This window comes from Anabrus simplex, chromosome X, assembly GCF_040414725.1.
Source record: "Anabrus simplex isolate iqAnaSimp1 chromosome X, ASM4041472v1, whole genome shotgun sequence".
NCBI classification, from domain to species: Eukaryota; Metazoa; Arthropoda; class Insecta; order Orthoptera; family Tettigoniidae; genus Anabrus; species Anabrus simplex.
In genome coordinates, this window is record NC_090279.1 from 202,030,030 (window position 1) to 202,047,700 (window position 17,671).

A 17,671-nucleotide genomic window follows, 5' to 3' on the forward strand; every position below is an offset into this window, starting at 1 on the left:
GTACCAACACAGACAGGTCTTACGGCGACGATGGTATAGGAAAGGGCTACAAGTAGGAAGGAAGCGACCGTGGATTTTGCCTGGTGTGAAAATGGGAAACCAGGGAAAACCATCTTCAGGGCTTCAAACCCACTACATCCCGGATGCAAGCTCACAGCTGTGTGCACCTAACAGCACACCCAACTTGTCCAGTTAGAGAAAATTTCTGCACCCCTGTACTATGTTACTTATGATGCAGTATTCTTCTTCTTTTATGACCGCATAGGATCACGTTAGTCAGTCCATCGTTCAGGTCTCTTTGAAGGGATTGTTCGGGCTTTGCGGTCCTCCCAGTACTTTTTCAGACGCTCCGATCTTCGTGCCCTTTCCTCGGTTGAAAATATGCGTGTTGTTTGTTTCGTGTAAGGATAAAGCGGAGGTTTGTATTCTTGAGTTTTGTATTCAATTTCATCTTATTTGTGAGTGGAGGTTTGTATTCTTGAGTTTTGTATTCAATTTCATCTTGTTTGTGGTGACTTCTGTTGTAAGGCCTATTTCGTTCAGATCCTCTCTTACTTCTCTGATCCATTTACATCCTGTTGTGATATTTTTTGAGATGAGTATATGCAGTAGGCTATATTGTATATAGCATTTTCCATTTTTATTCTATGTTATAGACATAGCTAATAATATTAGAATTCAATGGGTTAAGAGAGGAAAACTGTTTGACCCTCAGACAACATTATACAGTTTTCAATTCCTATTGTTAATATAGAACTAAAGATAATGGACACAATCAAATAAGCAATAGAGAAACTCACAAGAGCTTCGTTTGCAAGTCTAATTTCCTCCTGGTACTGCAGTAGCCGCTGTTCCATTGCTGCCTTTTCCCGCTCAGCAGCCTCGCGTAACTGCTTCTCCCGCGCCAACTTGTTGCGTTCAATTTGCCGCCTAAAGATAGATGACACAAAGTTATACAGTAAAAACAAGTAACTGAAAAGAAAGAAAAAACAAGTGTCAAATCAAATCTTATTCATAAATACAGGAACAAGAAAGGACCACATCATAGCAATTATCTAGGATCCACCTCCATGGCATAACAGCACTTTTAGCTGCCATCCTCAGAGGCCTGGGTTCAACCCCCCAGTACTTCAGAAGATTTAAGAATAGCAGGAGGGTTAGTATGTAGATAAAATGGCACATGCAGCACTCAGCTCCAGTGGGAGTTGTGCCTAAAAGTAGCTGTACCAGCTTGAGACATAGAAGTGAGTTTTCTTACTTCTATATAGGATGTAAATTTTGGAGGGAACACCAAAAAGGAACATCATTACCAACTGGGGGAATGAATTGGGCTATTGGAACATCCAGGGCAAAGAAGTACTACTGTAGGCTCTTCTGGGGTATGCCGAGAAAAGTTCAACAACTGACACTTACGAATGCTGAACACCATCAATTATTATTCTGAGGGTGTTCAAATTACAAAGTACCCCCAAAGTCAGCATCATACACTGTCATCTACAAATATAAATTTACTCTCACCTTATCCTAAATCTCATATTATTATTATTAAGTGAAATTATAACTTATAATCTAAACAAGAATCCAACCTGGCAAAATAGAATAAATAAATTAAACAAAGCAAATTATGTCACCAAAAACACAGAGAGCAAAAAAAAAAAAAAAAAAAGCAGCTTATCGACTGCAGCAAAATTAAGGCATAATAAATCAGTCACAGAGCCAGAGGTGACTTATGCAATGAAACTATTTTCAAAACTACTAATACAGCTGAAACTGATAAAATACTTACGATAGAAAGAAGAATGATTAGAACGTGTATAAATAAACAAGTCCATGGCCATTGGAGAATAGCTACAGATAACACAGGTTATAGGGAAACAACCAGTATCCAGCACTATTAGAAAGAAGCGGACCTCATTTTGTGGACATCTTATTAGAACACCGGAAAACTAGAATTAGTAGAAAAATTATGGAATAGCAATACCAGGATTACATGGATCACAAAAATTAAGAATTACATAAATAAACTACAAATAACACTAAATGATCTCGTGAACAAAACAGGCAAAATTAAGATTCTCGACAACTCACATGTGAGACTACAAATCAGAATTAATAAAAGGACAAAAGGTGGAGTATTCTCGATTGAAGAAACGATGTCAGAATCTGAGAGGATCAAGAAATATTGGAAGCATAGAAAAGCTCAATTTTCTTTGTATTACTGACTGGAATGATCCTTTGTTGGCATTAAAATGTAAAGTAAATAACAATTTTAAAATTAGACCTTTTATTAAAAGGTCTAATGGAAGGGCGCTTCCAATCAAAGAAAGAAAAGCAGTATGAAGAAATACAGAGCCGACAGAAGAGCAAAAATTCCTCTGTATAAATGACTACAGTGGTCCAGCGTAGGCCATACAACATAAAATAATAAAATAAATAAATTAAATAAATAAATAATAAATATTATTATTCTTCTGTTTATCATAATCGTCAATTTATTGCTTCAGCTTGTTACACCTACATAGATCTTCTGAGAAAATGCACAGTCTAAATACGGTCAATTTGTTCCAATTCTGAATTTCATTCTTGGTGGACAAATGGAAAATTTGGCAATTCACAAACTTCTACAAGAAGTACTGTTATATTTGTGATCCTTAAAACCTTAGGTTTTCCTTCTAACATCAATTCCTTCAACTTCTCTGATCTCAGTCAATTCAAGCCTTTTAGACTCTCACCTGGATTTCTCCTCTTTTGCTTGAGCCTTCATCTGCTGCACCTCCATGGTATCTGGCTTACGACGACGCATGAACAAATCGTGATTTCCAATGCAGAGATCCAATATCTGCAAACAGCATAAACCACAAAAGGAAACAATTAATAATTCATCCTAATAAAACATCAAAAAATATTACAAAAGAAATATAGTACATATTTCACTCAGTATTGACAAATTTTTAATCTTTTTAATATTGTACCTTACCCGCCCCGGCTCGCTCAGGATTGACAAATTAGATTTAAATGGAAAGGAACAAAGGTGCGGCAAATCACAGACAAGAAGAGAATCACAGATTTGGAGGATTAGAACCAACAAAGGAATAAGAGTCTTAAATAAAGAACCTGACATAGTAGTCTCAGTCAGAATGAGAAGGCCATGTACAACAGATGGAAGAGGACAGATACCCAAAGAAGGCTCTAACATCCTGGTGGTAGAAGAATGGGAGCTCGACCTCGTGCGAGATGGCTGGATGTGTTGGAGGCAGACTTGAGAACTATTGGAGTGAGGTTATCAGAGGAATGTAGCACTATGGAGTAAAATGAAACACGCTACCTACTACTATCTTCAAAACAAAGAGCACATAGGATGCGCTCCATAGAACAACAAACGGAGAATGTACACTACACAGAGAACTAGAAAAATGAGGCAACAGAACTCACCAATTTGTTCATGCGCACTTTTTGGGAGAAAAACACGAAGTTAGGAGATGACTTCTCGACAGGTTTTATAATGAACTTCTTATCATCGAAACTGATGTGTCGTATCTCCGACCAGGTGAAGGTGGTTTTAGGAGACAACTTGTTCTCCTTCTCGTAGATATTGAGACCCAGGGCAGTAACACCCAGCCACAGCTCTGTGTCTTTCTTGTTCTGAGGACACACAGGAACAAAATAATGCCACACTCAATAAATCTCTAATGGAATGGCAGCATGTACAGAAGTTTAAACATATAAATCTACAAATTCCAGAATAAAAATTTTAAAATGCTTACAAAAGTCAGATTAATTCAAGCGGAGAGGAACATCTTTCAATAATAAATAGAAGTCGTATTTATCTTTATAAAGACATGATTATATACAATATTTTACTGGCTCATAGCCATGATCATTTATTTCTTTCCAAGAAATTTTACATAACTTTACTGTAAGCCGATATGGACCAAATCATGAAATTTATCACCTGGTCTAAGTTACAAGCCTGGATTCAATTCCAAACATCTCCCCAGTGCTCATATGGAGTGAGGCCATATGACACTGTTAATGGCGAATCATCCATCAGATGGAGATGTAAAGCCTTGAGCAGACCCCTTGGTGTTATTCAACAGGAGAAGGCTACGTGACGGCACCGGGTTTAACCCTCTCCCTACATTTTCATCACACTCAGAGGCGCAGATCGCTTATGAGCATCCACTGCAAAGATCCGCACCAGACCTCTCTGTAGGCCACACAATATCAATCTATAAAATTTTTCAACAAACAAAACTATTTATGACCGAGCGAGTTGGCTGTGCAGTTAGGGGTGTGCAGCTGTGACAATGCATTCGGAAGATAGTGCGTTTAAGCCTCACTGACGGCAGCCCTGAAGATGGTTTTCCGTGGTTTCCCATTTTCATACGAAGCAAATGCTGGAGTTGTACCTTAATTAAAGCTACGGCCGCTTCCTAGCTTTCGCCTTCTGTCCAGCCGAGAAACTAAACCTGAATAAACAAATGTCTTCCTCCAGCCTCCTGAAGCTTCTAAAAAAAAAAAGGTTCTGACTTGATTTCATAGAGCCATCCATTGGACTAACATAGAAAGATCTGCATAGAAAACTTTCACAGAGCCCTCTATGGGGCTGGCATAGAAGGATCAGCATCGTATTATTTGAATAAAAGACTATTTAATGCAAATGAAGGACTTCATGAAATAAATAATATTTTTCTAGTAATCCTGAGGTGGAGATCTTTCTTTTGATGTATAACACACAGGTATTAGTATTGCGGCTTTCTCAAAATATTGTGTTACACGTTCGAATTATATATAGAGATACCATGGGGATTTGTAAGGTTTAACTGAGAAAATAGCCCATTTCAATTTTTCATAGTTTACAATCCTCTTGGCTGTTAATCAGTCTCTCCTGATTGGTTTCCAGTTCAAGACTGTCCAGGGAAGTGTGTGTATATGAAGTAATTCGTTTATGCTCTGTTTTAGTAGAAGACTCATTACTGAAAATGAACATGGTTGCTTTCCTTTGCACAACGTACGTGAAAAATTTATTGTACTTTCCCAACACTGGACGAGTATGCTTTCTGTTCTTTCCTGGTGCAGTAAGCTTCCCTAGAGTAGCCTGTTCTTTCTGAGAGATGTTAACAGCTGATGTCGACATGCCAGTACACTTGGATGTTAATTCTACAAGACTGTTTACATCTAAAGTCAGATCATTTTTGGCAAAATGATTGAACACATTCAATATTATAGGCCACTCTTTAACTTGCTTCCATTTCATACTCTTCAACTGAGCTCACAACACAAACAAATATGACAGCAAGGCAAGGTACACAATCCCTTTGTTGAGAATTGCAATCATAATGCTTAAAAATGTTATCCTTAAACCTTTGAAGAAGATTATCAGTAATCGCCCTCCGCCCCCAAGACAAATTTCGAGTCAAGTCCAAAGCATGCTCGATAATGACACCCTTTTTGTCCTTCCCTCTAGCAATCCATTCGAGAATATATCATATTACACAATAACATCTGCACACAACCTGTTAGTTCTGTGATAAAACACTCCTTGTAGCTTGTTTCTCACAAAGCAGCTGCTTTTCAGTGTAGTTTTTCTTGAAGCATCCTTCACACTGCGATGACATTTTCATCTTCTGAACCATAAGTGATTCCAGTGCAGATGTGCTTAATGTAGGCCTCACTTCTTTCTGTCAACTGTCAGGTACACTTAACACAGCAAATACAACATCATTACAGGATTTATAGTGGAGAAGAGCAGCACTTGAGCTCCTTCATTCACAATGAATTTTACAACGCTTATGGGTAGCAAAAGGAAGTAACGATAGAATAAGTATTGTTGCCAACTCACAAGCATTGAAACGAGTACGATTTAGGAGAAACGTACAATCCGTTTGAGCCTTTATTTTCTTCTTTTCTTTTATTCCGTAGAAAATTATTTTTGATAATGTCAGCTTTTCTGTAATAATTTTCCCTTTGACCGCAATTCCGTAATTGTGAGGTGAAATCCGTAATTATTACGGACAATCCGTAATAGTTGGCACCTCTGCTTAAACCTACACATTCTGTGAAGTACTTCACATGCTCTCTATAGAAACATATTTTAATGAATTATTAGCAGTGCGAAGAGCAAAACACCAGGTTAATTAGGGAACTATATTGTGAGGTGCTTCAAGACAATAAAGAACATCAGCTAACCATCTCCATTTCTGCCACATGTTTCTGTTTATGTAGCAGTTAAGGCAAACAGACTATTTATATGTTGATAAAGTGATGGTATACAGCAGTAGACTCATAAGAATACTCACACTGATAGGAAAATAATTGACACCATACATGTCAAGATCCTGAGCTATCTTCAGGTACTCCATCTCCGCTTCATCCCGAGACATACCCCTGTGGTCAGCATACCAAATCTTGATGCGGTCCTCCCACATCTCAGGCGTCATCTGATACTGGTCGATGACACGCTGAGGTAGCAGATCCTCACTAGCCAGCATGCCAGGCTTGTGCGTCACTTCGTCGTAGTCACCGTACTGTTAAAAAATGCACAGGCTGTATGAATACACAAAGAAGTGTCTACCCAATTTCTGGGAAAGAAGTACTGTAAATACTGTAAAAATCTGTTACAGCAACACCAGTTTCAGTGATATCTCGTCTATAAAATCAGGTATTTTGTGGTTTTCCGCCTTGCTAAATATGACAAACATATATGGGTCTACCTCGTATAGAACTTAAATCTCAGTTTCGATTAAAATTTCTGCCATATGGGAATGTTATCAACTTTAGAAAAGTCACCCAAGCTGAAGATGATGTTGATGGCAGTGATGACAATTTGCTGTTTTATTTATTTATTTATTTATTTATTTGACTTTTTGAAAGTACACAGGCAGTAAGCCCAATACAGTACCTTCCTAACACAACAGTCAACAGTACTTATAATGCATACATGTAAGTAAAGATAAATACACAATAATAATGCTGAAGATAATAAAGACAAGGAAGAAGAATGAATGGAAAACACATACACAGAGACAATGACAATCCAGAGTACAACAATGATTATTTCTACACTATAAAAATACAAGAATTGCAACAAAGATATAAATAAAGTAGTAAGTGACTATATTAATAAATAAGTTAAAGAGCACCTATTATATAGAAAAGGAGTCTGAATTTATAAATTAGAAACACAGGCCTTTAAATGTATATTAATGACAGTGTGTGATTCTGAAAATAAATCTATTCCTGCAGCAAATGTGTTATAAAATCGTAGCATTTTAATAAATGGCGAGTTCAAGTGATGAGATGTTCTAGATCTTGGAACTTGAAATACTATGTTCATGCGAGTGTTCATGTGTTCATGTTCATTGTCTGAATTGCTGAGAAAAATAGACTGTGATAGCCTATTCTGAATCAATATGACTATAAAACTTACTATACGCGCACTTTTTCTTGAGCCCGGAGCTCCCTAGTGCTGAATCGGTAGACCTCGGTTATCATCGACATCCATATCGGCAACCTTTGAAACACAAACTATGAATCGCTTATTCATCGCTGTGCGACATCTGGCGTACACTTTGCAAACTAGTACTGTTGTTGTTTACACAGCAAAGCCAAACTATATAATTCATGCTAGTAACAAGATTCGCACTGAGAAATGTTATATAATGTTAAATAATGTATGTGTGACACAATTGTTGACGTAAGATAATAAATGTTTAGAAAATTCATATTGATCGATCATATTATCGATTCAATTCAGATTTCATTTCCATCCAGTTGGCAGCATAACCGGAACTGACAGCACTCCCTCCTTGCTCCTCACCCCGTAAAAATCGGGCTCAAGAAAAAGTGCGCGTATAGTACACAACAATAGACAATGACCTAGTTACAATTGATGACGTTACGGTAAGTGAAGTAAAGAATACGGTCACAGCGACCATGAAGAGGAAAAGGAATAAAAGAAAAGTCCATTCCAGCAATGAGTGATGATTTAGAAGCCATCAGAGTTGTAAACATGTCCTATGAAGCTACAGGAAGGTACAGTGAAGTTGTGACTGAAATTTTAAACATGGAACACAATTTAGAAAGTGTGTATTGGGCAAGCAGGAGAAGACAGATAAAAATTATCCATTTTTATTCCTAAATGAAGAAGCTTGGCAAGTACATGTGACAGTACGAGTTAAAACTTTTCTATGAAATTCAATACTGTTTATGTTGTACATACATCAATTTTGCACTTTAATGTCAGGCTTAAAATAAATACGTAGGCTACACTCTAAAATAAGCCTATTTAAGTTTTGTTCTGTATCATTTTCCACCTCACTCGACTGATAGCATAAATCTTGGTTATGACATAATTTATTAGGTCCCTTGTATGTCGCTATAATGAACTTTCACTGCAATTGTAGCTCAAGAGCTGCTAATAACACAAGTGGAACTCTGAAGCAAGAAAAATACCTATTGACGATAATCACTAAAGCACTCATTAATAACACCTACTAAGTTTACGAGGAGGTTCACTGCGTGGCTGAAGGAGGAAAGCATTCGCCGAATAGACATCAATGCGCTGGACAGAAAAAGAAATATAAATGACCCCAAGGTACACTCTGAGAAGAGTTTGGATCAGCCGACAGCTGTTGACTGGGGGGAAAAAGAAATATACAAGCCATCAATCAGCTACTTACGGGAACATATAATATTAAAGAACTGCGTGTGGTGGGGCTGATGATTGAAAGCCGTGGGGAAATCCCGAGATCTGTTGTGGAACATTTCAAATCCCTTGGGATCCAGCCGTACATTTGTCGGAATGCCGCATTCTATATGCTGTAGGAGTCGATCCAGATATTGAGGAATCACCTGTACAACCTCAAGAATAAATACACGGCATGGAAGTTTCATGTAATTTTCCCTTTCCCATCAAACTGTTGCTTCCAGTTTTCTCATCTTCCTTAACTACAGTTTCAGTGTTTAAATTATAATGTATACTACCTGATCAAACCACACCCGGACGACTGGAATGGGACATTGGTGATGATGATAATGATGACTACCTGATCAAAAGTATCTGGACACCACTACGTAATGCGGAATCGAACCCTAGATGTCACGAGAGGCAGACCCACCAATATAAAAGGAGGCAAGAAGTATTGTGTTGTCAGTACAGGAACAGTAACAGCAGAATTGGTCGGTCAGGAAAGCTCAGTGATTTTGAACGTTGACTAGTCATTGGTTGTCAACTGAGTAACAAATTCATCAGGGACATTTTCACCCTTCTAAAGCTGCCCAAGTCGACTGTTGGTGATGATTGTGAAGTGGGAACGCCAAGGAACAACCAAGACCAGGACGACCTCATTTAATGACAGATAAGTACCGTCGAGCATTGCAGAGGGTGGTTGTAAAAAAATAGCAATAAAACAACGGAAAGAATCACTCGTGAGTTCCAAAGTGCTACCGGCAGTCCAGTCAGCACAATGACTGTGCATCGGGAGTTTAAAAGTATTGGGTACAATGGTCGACCTGCTGCTCATAAGCCAAACATTTCTATAGTCAGTGTTAAGCGACGCTTCAGGTAGTGTAAAGAGCGACGCCGCTGGTTAGTGGATGACTGAAAATTAGTGATTAAGAAAATTAGCTTAAGAAAACTCGAAATGTGTAAGAATATGAACACATTTTAATCCATTGTGTATCGGATACAGTAGAGGACCAGTTCGAAGATGACGATTGTTTGTATCGGCAAGACAATGCACACTGTCATACAGCTGCATCTGTAAGGCAATGGTTTGTAAACAATAATAAACTGTGTGGAGTTAAGGTAAATTAATCAATCACAATAAACAGTTCAAAAACATTACTTTTTCCTTCCAGATTATCTATAACTTCTAATTAAAATGAGAAAGGTGATATGGTACTTTCAGACCAATATGAACTTAACAAAGTTTAATTTAACTCACCTTGGCCTGCACTGCATATGAGGCGAGCAGCACAGAAGCTTCAGGTGGACAGTAGATGTCCATGGAAAGGATGGCCTGCTTCACTTGCAGGAAGAAGAGGTGTTGCGTCACCTCTTGGACAAGTTCTTCTGCCACATCCTCCGGATAGAACTTGCCCAGGAACATGAATGGGGTGGTGGGCTGCTGCGAGATGCCCTGGTCTTGTACTGTAAGTATCAAACTTTATGTCAGATCAATGTAATACTTTAAGATATTAAAACATGTGTGTATCCTAAATTGCGTTCAGAGCTTAAAAAGTAAAATTTCGCTAACAGTACAAAAGTAGCTCTGCAAGAGACTGCTGCAATGGGAACAGAAGACGATGCCCTGCTGTTCTTAGTTACTTACTGAGGAGTTAAAAAGAATGGGAAACAATGGTCGAGCTGCTGTTCATAAGCCAAATATTTATGTAGTCAATGCTAAGCAACGATTGAGGTGGCATAAAGAGCAATGCCACTGGACAGTGGATGACTGGAAACAAGTGATTTGTAGTGATAAATCACACTATCCCCTGTGGCAGTAGCAAAAGATCTTACAGGTCAACGCTAATTAGGAACTAATATTTAGAGGCCCCATTCCCTGTGGCACAATTACTCATTCAATTATACTGAATTGCGTTGTATATTTCTATATATACGTACTTAACTTCCTGCAACCGAGGCAAATACTGGATCTTCAGGATATTCTCCATTCTACTTTGGCGTTCGAGACCACAGCGCATGACCTTGAATGTGCCGTGCTGATCACCGGGAGCTGGCAGTTTGCTTCTATAAATCTATTCGTCTGCGACTTCAACATATTTATGGATCTTCATATGTTGTTCGATAGTGTTGTGACTTTGTACCTGACAGAGTGTAAAAACTGACCCATTTGACTGTTCTCCACTATTCATAAACATTGAGAGACTTTACTTATCATTGCATGTGCCGTACTACCATTCATATTACGTACTGTTTTATTTTAAGTGACTCACAATTTCTACCCCCATCATCAATTTATATTTCATCTTATACCGATCCAGAGTTCACTTAATCCTTTTCTTTTTCATATGCATTGTTTTTCATGATTTTTATGTTTTGAACGGTTGACAATGACCTGGACTAGGGTCGAAACCGGTCCCATTTCTTAATTACTATTAAATAAGAATGTAATCACTACATTTCTTTCTCTTATGTATTGAATAGGTTGAACCTCTTTTTCAATTATTTAATTTTTAACGTAAAACAACTAGCAAAAAAAAAACCAGTGAAGTACGGAGTATGCTACAAAGTATGTTACCGACAACGATGTAAACACAAACTGTGAGGTGAAGATAATTTTTCATCCTTCGTTTACTTTCAGCATAAGGGGGTTACACTTAATGCGTGTGTGTATTAATTTATAACAACTGGTTTAGGAATCCCACTTACTGAAGTGGAAAATGTAGAAGAGGAGTGGGCCAATTTAAAAAAAGGTATTTGTTAGTGCAGCAGAGTGTTCTTGTGGCAGGACATCTACAAGAGTGAAAGAAAAGGAGACACCGTGATGGCATGAGGAAGTGAGGAAAGTGGTGAAAGGAAAGAAGACAGCCTGGCGAGAATGGAACCAAGATCAAACAGAAGAAAGCAAAAGGAAGTACCTCAACAGCAAACGGAGATGTAAGAAGGTGGTAGGAGAAGAAAAGAAGAGGAGTTGGGAAGAATTTACACAAAAAATGGAAGGGGATGTAAGTGGCAGTAAAAGGAGCCTCTATGGACTCATAAGAAGTAAGAGGACAGAAAGAATTACTACAAAGTTAGTGAAAAAGGAAGGTGGGGAATTGTTAACACAATCAGAAGAGATAAAGAGAAGATGGAAGGAGTATTTTGATAAGCTATTGAATGTTAACAACTGTACAAGGGAGATAGAAGCAATACAGTGTGAAGACTCAACAACAGCGGATGATATAACAATGCAGGAGCTGGAGTTAAGCGGAACAAAAGATGAAGATGGGAAAAGCAACAGGGATGGATGAAATCAGTGTGGAAATGATAAAGGCAGCTGGACCTGTCAGTATGCAATGGTTGTACCGACTACTAAAGTGTATGTGGAAACACAAATGTGTAGCAGAAGACTGGAAAAAAGGGATAATAATACCAGTGTTTAAGGGGACAAGAAAGTTTGTAGTAACTATAGAGGAATCACACTTATATCGCAAGTAGTTAAAATACTGGGAATGATATTGGAAAGAAGAATGTGGAGAAAGATTGAAGGAGAGTTACAAGAGGAACAATATGGTTTCAGGAATGGAAGATCTACAGTGGACCCAATCTTTAGCATGAGACAGTTGATGGAAAAGAACTGGAAATATGGAAAGGATCTAGTCATGACTTTCATAGATATACATAAAAGGCATATGATAGTGTCCCCAGAGAGAAGGTTTAGAAAACCATGGTTAAAAAGAGACTCAGAAGAGAAATGTTTGAAATGGTGCAAGTGATGTACAACAACTGTGTTAGCAGAGTACTGACCCAAGTTGGAAAGACAGAATGGTTTAGGAATAAGAATGGACTAAGACAGGGGAGTGTGCTGTCACCTCTTTTGTTTATTATGGCCATGGACAAAATTGTAAAGGAAACAAAGGAAGCCTAAAGAGATAAAAATACCGCTATTTGCAAGACAGATGCTGGAGGCAAAGTGCAAGGGCAAGACAGCAAGAGGAAGACCTAGAACAAAGTGGATTGAATCAGTGAAGAGCGGCATAAGAAGACAAAATTTAGACTGGGACAAGATCGTGGAAGAGCAATGGTGGAAGGAAAGTGGAAGATGGAGAAATGCCATGAACACCCCGACCCGGCAAGAGTTGGATAAGGGGAAATGATGATGATGATGATGATGATGATGGTTTAGGAGTTTTTATTACTCTATAGTTGGTAATGACATCTATCTGGGTAAGTATCTGTACTGAATTATGGGAGGAGGGGGTGGTGGTGATTATTGTTTTAAAAGGAAGTACAACTAGGCAACGATCCTCTATTAACACTAATCAGGGAGAAAAATGAAAGAGATCCAACACTTCAAAAATGAAGGTATCGGCCAAAGAAAGACAAGGGCCACGAAGAACGTGAAAACGAAGGACTCCATAGACGTCGAATGCTCTAATACCGTCGGGGTTGGAAAAGAACAAGAGTTGACCAAGAGAGGTGAGATAGAAAAGAAGAAGGTGAGGAGCCTGGCACAAGTAAGTGGAAGCAATACCACGACTCAACAAAGGGCCCGTAGTACCCAACCCACGCTCCCAAGTTAAGAGCCCTTGGAGCCCCTTTTAGTTGCCTCTTGCAACAGGCAGGGGTTACTGTGGGTATTATTCTACTGCCCCCACCCACAGGGGAAGAAACAGGTAGGAAGTTACAGCAATGACTTGAAGCAACATTTGAATTTTATTTCATGGTAGTTGTCACTATAACAACACTCCACGGTATGCACTAGCCATGCGTCTTGGTAGGTGTGCTAGGTACCAACTGACGAGCCCAACCTAGCACACGGGGGCGAAACGCTGGCAACCAGGAATGAGTTAGCTGGAAAATTTATAATGTCCAATAAGGGACCATTTATTTTGGTATTATAACAACACTGGCATCATACTGTCTTCCTTCTCATTCACTCAGCTGATCTTCGCCCTAAGTGCTGATGGCCAATGGTTTTACATTACAATGATTGCAATAACCGAACATTAACTTATTACCAGTCATGACGTCTCTGGGAGGAGGGCAATAGTGACAAGTTAGATTCTGGTTTACTGTAAATCACTGTTAGTTACAGTAAATTTTCAGTGTGATATTATTTACAAATTTTTTTAGTGGTTTTATAAAATTTTGTAGTGTTGCAATGCCTCTCTTACAACTAAATATATTTATTTTCTTTCAATCAATAATTCGTTTCCATTTTTTTTTAACTTCCTAGCATAAAGATATGCAGTACGAGTTGAAGATGATTTTTACAATTCTGCTTTATGTCACACTGCCACAAATAGGTCTTATGGCGATGATGAGATAGGAAAGGGCTAGGAGGGGAAGAAAACAGCCGTGGCCTTAATTAAGGTACAGCACTAGCATTGGCTTGGTGTGAAGATGGGAAACCACGGAAAACCATCTTCAGGCCGGCCAGCAGTAGGATTCGAACCCACTATCTCCCAAATGCAAGCTCACAGCTGTGCGACCCTCACCAGACGACCAACTCGCCCTGTGTTGAAGATATAGAGCCAGCTCCGATGGGAGGGATACCTACACTCACCAGACTGTGAACCATTCTACTGAATTTGTGCAACCTGATGATCCTGAAATCCATACCCAAAACATCAAACAGGTATCAAAATTATTGAAGGCTAATGTTCAGAGAGGGGAATATTGATTATTAACATTTCTGAGTTCCTGTATAACCAGAAGCAGTGCAACTCTGGATTCAAAACACGTAAGTTATTCTTTGTTTTGTTTATCGTTAGTGACTTTTTTTACAATTTGTTTTACGTCACACCGATACAGATAAGTCTTATGGTGATGATGGGATGGGCCTAGGAGTGGGAAGGAAGCGGCCGTGGCCTTAATGAAGGTACAGCTCCAGCATCTGCCTGGTGTGAAAATGGGAAACCACGGAAAACCATCTTCAGGGCTGCCGACAGTGGCGTTCGAACCCACTATCTCCGGAATACTGGATACTGGCCGCACTTAAGCGAATGCAGCTATCGAGCTCGGTCGTTAGTGGTTTAACATCACACTAACACACTGAAGGTTTTTGGCGACACAAGGATGGGAAAGCTGTAGGTGGTAAAAGTGCAGCTTCTTTTGCAGCTTCATTTGCTAGTTCATTTCCCGCAATCCCCATGTGGCTTTCGAGCCACAAGAAAGTGATCCTGGTGCCAGCATCACACAACCTGGCTAGAAGGTCATGAATCCGCCGCACCAGTGAATGTTGTGGGAAACAGATATCAATAGACTGCAGAGAACTTGTCGGTAAACACGAGAAAGTGGTCTTTTTTGTCACCCAGTGCAAACTGCAGATCTTCTAAGATGGTGAAAAGCTCTGCAGTACACACACTATGTACAATGGGAAATGAGATCATCGTCCTAATGTCATCACGGACGAAAGAGGATTCTACATTTTCCCCGATCCTAGAGCCATCCGTAAAGACATGTCCCGTAACCGGGTACTGGTGAAAAAAGTCCTGGAAATAACTCCAATGAACAAAGGCATCCGTATTCACCTTGAGTCCACGGAGTAGATCGAGCCGTATATCCGGCCGCAGAACTAGCCATGGAGGTACTTCGCTATGGGTCCGTCCAAGACAACCGCCAATAGCCGCATCTAACTCAGCATAGATGAACTGCCTGTACTGTACGCGCACTTTTTAGTGATAGATTTTTGTACTCGGTGAGGAGTAAGAAGGAAGCACTGCCGGTTCCGGTAAATACTGCGAACTGAATGGAAATGAAAATTGAATCGATAATATGATCGATCGATATTAATTTTCTAAACCTTTATTATCTTAACGCCAACAACTGAGTCACACACACAATATATAATACTATATAATATTTCCCGATGCAAATCTTGTTCCTAGCATGAATTCTATAGTTTGGCTTTGCTGTGTAAACAACAACAGTATGAGTACTTAAAGTGTACGCCAGATGTCGCACAGCGATGATAAGCGATTCTTAGTTTGTGTTTCAAAAGTTGCCAATACGAATCTCGAAGATAACCAAGTCGATTGATTCAGCACTAGGGTGTACGCTAAAAAGTGCGTAGATAGTAGTATATTTTGACAATGACTGGTCACTGGTCTACAAATTGTAGAGAGCTGGTGCAAGGACAGTTCCCTGAGGCAAGCCTTCCTTCTGATTTCTCTATCTACTCCTGTTCCCATTCAGACTGATAAAGAACGTTCTACTACACAGAAAAGTACCAATTAGCAAGGTCAGTCAGTGGTCCTTCATGAATTTGTACACCTTCTTCATCAATTTCCTAGGACAAATGGTGCCAGTCTATCTTCATTCCAATCTACACGAAGGGACCGCCAACTAACAGCACAACTACCAAACTGTGGCGTTGATACCGCATGCCAGCAAGGCCCTTCCCCACATCGATGTGGGTCTCAAGAACTTCCTGCCACGACAGATCGCAGAGGAACAGCAAGGCTCTGTCCCAGAGAACAAACCTTGAATTTATGCCAGATTATCAAAAAGATCAAGAAACTCAACATCACAACATTTCTGTGTTTTGCAGACTTCAAGAAAGCCTTCGACAAAATGAGATGGGATCCATTGTGGGATATTACAACGGAACATGGGAAGTCCAGAACATCTAATTTAGTTAATCAAGGCACTTACTGGTAACGTTATATGTTCGGCCCAATGGTACTTTTTTTTTTTTTTACAATTTGCTTTATGTCGCACCAACACAGATAGGTCTTATGGTGCTAGTGGGTTAAGAAAGGGTCTGGTGTGAAAATGGGAAACCACACAAAACCATCTTCAGGGCTGCCGACAGTGGGGTTTGAATACACTATCTTCGGAATTCAAGCTTACAGCTACGTGACCCAAACCGCGCAGCCACACACTCGGTGGTACTCTTTCAGGACAAACTCAAGACTGTCAGGTGAAGTTGCATCCTGTCGCCTCTAACAACTACTCAGAGCATGTTATGGGAGAAGTTCTGAAAGACCAGAAAGGTTTTTTTGCTATTTGTTTTACATCGCACCAACACAGATAGGTCTTATGGCGACGAAGGGATAGGAAAGGCCTAGGAGTGGAAAGGAAGTGACCATGGCCTTAATTAAGGTACAGCCCCAGCATTTGCCTGGTGTGAAAATGAGAAACCATGGAAAATCATTTTCAGGGCTGGTGACAGTGTGGTTCAAACCCACTATCTCCCGGATGCAAGCTCACAGCCGCGTGCCCCTAACCACACAACCAACTCGCCCGGTGATTAGAAAGGAGGCAAGTGAGTAGCAAGTGACGATCAGCAACTTCAGGTAAGCAGATGAAACACTCAGCACACCACTGAGCGCCAGGGAGATGGAGGTCTATATGGACAGGCTCACAAGAGTGAGCATGGAGTGTGGGAGTCTTCATATTATAGACCAAAATACAACGTTTCGCTGAGTCCAATAATACGGCACACAAGATCTCTTCCAGTTGCACGCCACTGTCAAGAAATTAATGATTGGCGAGACAAAGTTCATGATCATGAACGAGACAAATAACAACTTGCCACACCTGAGACAAATAGCATGAGGTGGTGGACAGATTAATTTATCTCGAAGCCCCAATAACGAGCAATGGACGCTGCTCGGATGAGATCAAAAGATGCACTGCAATAGTGAAGCTGACCAAGATCTGGAAGGACAGACCCATCATTAGCAATACTAAACTCAAGCTGGTAAATGCTCTGGGTTTTCTCCTCGCCACTTACATGGCTGTAACCTACTGTATATAATTAACAAAGCCAACAAGAGCAATATTGAAGCGACAGAAATGTGGGTGTACCACTGAGTCCTATCAGCATCCTGGACCAAGCACAAGACGAATGCTTTTGTCTTAGCCTACACGAGCTCAAGATCAAGGACAGGCTCACGAAGAAGATCAATCATATTATTCTAGATACTTGAAGAAGCTGATTGTGGAAGGCACAGTGAAAGGCAGAAGGCCCCGAGGAAGAGCTCCAGCTAGGTG

The 17,671-nt window shown here is 39.8% G+C and overlaps 1 protein-coding gene across 1 annotated transcript in view; it reads right to left on the bottom strand.

Moving 5' to 3' along the window:
• Positions 1–17,671, bottom strand: part of Mer (ezrin/radixin/moesin family protein merlin) — a 36,507-nt gene that overhangs the window by 17,840 nt on the left and 996 nt on the right. The window contains exons 3-7 of the mRNA XM_067158670.2: positions 9,948–10,153; positions 6,300–6,527; positions 3,433–3,642; positions 2,733–2,839; positions 801–930 (exon numbers count right to left, since the gene is read on the bottom strand). Of these exons, the coding sequence (XP_067014771.1) occupies positions 801–930; positions 2,733–2,839; positions 3,433–3,642; positions 6,300–6,527; positions 9,948–10,153 (881 nt within the window). The remainder of the gene's footprint in view (positions 1–800; positions 931–2,732; positions 2,840–3,432; positions 3,643–6,299; positions 6,528–9,947; positions 10,154–17,671) is intronic.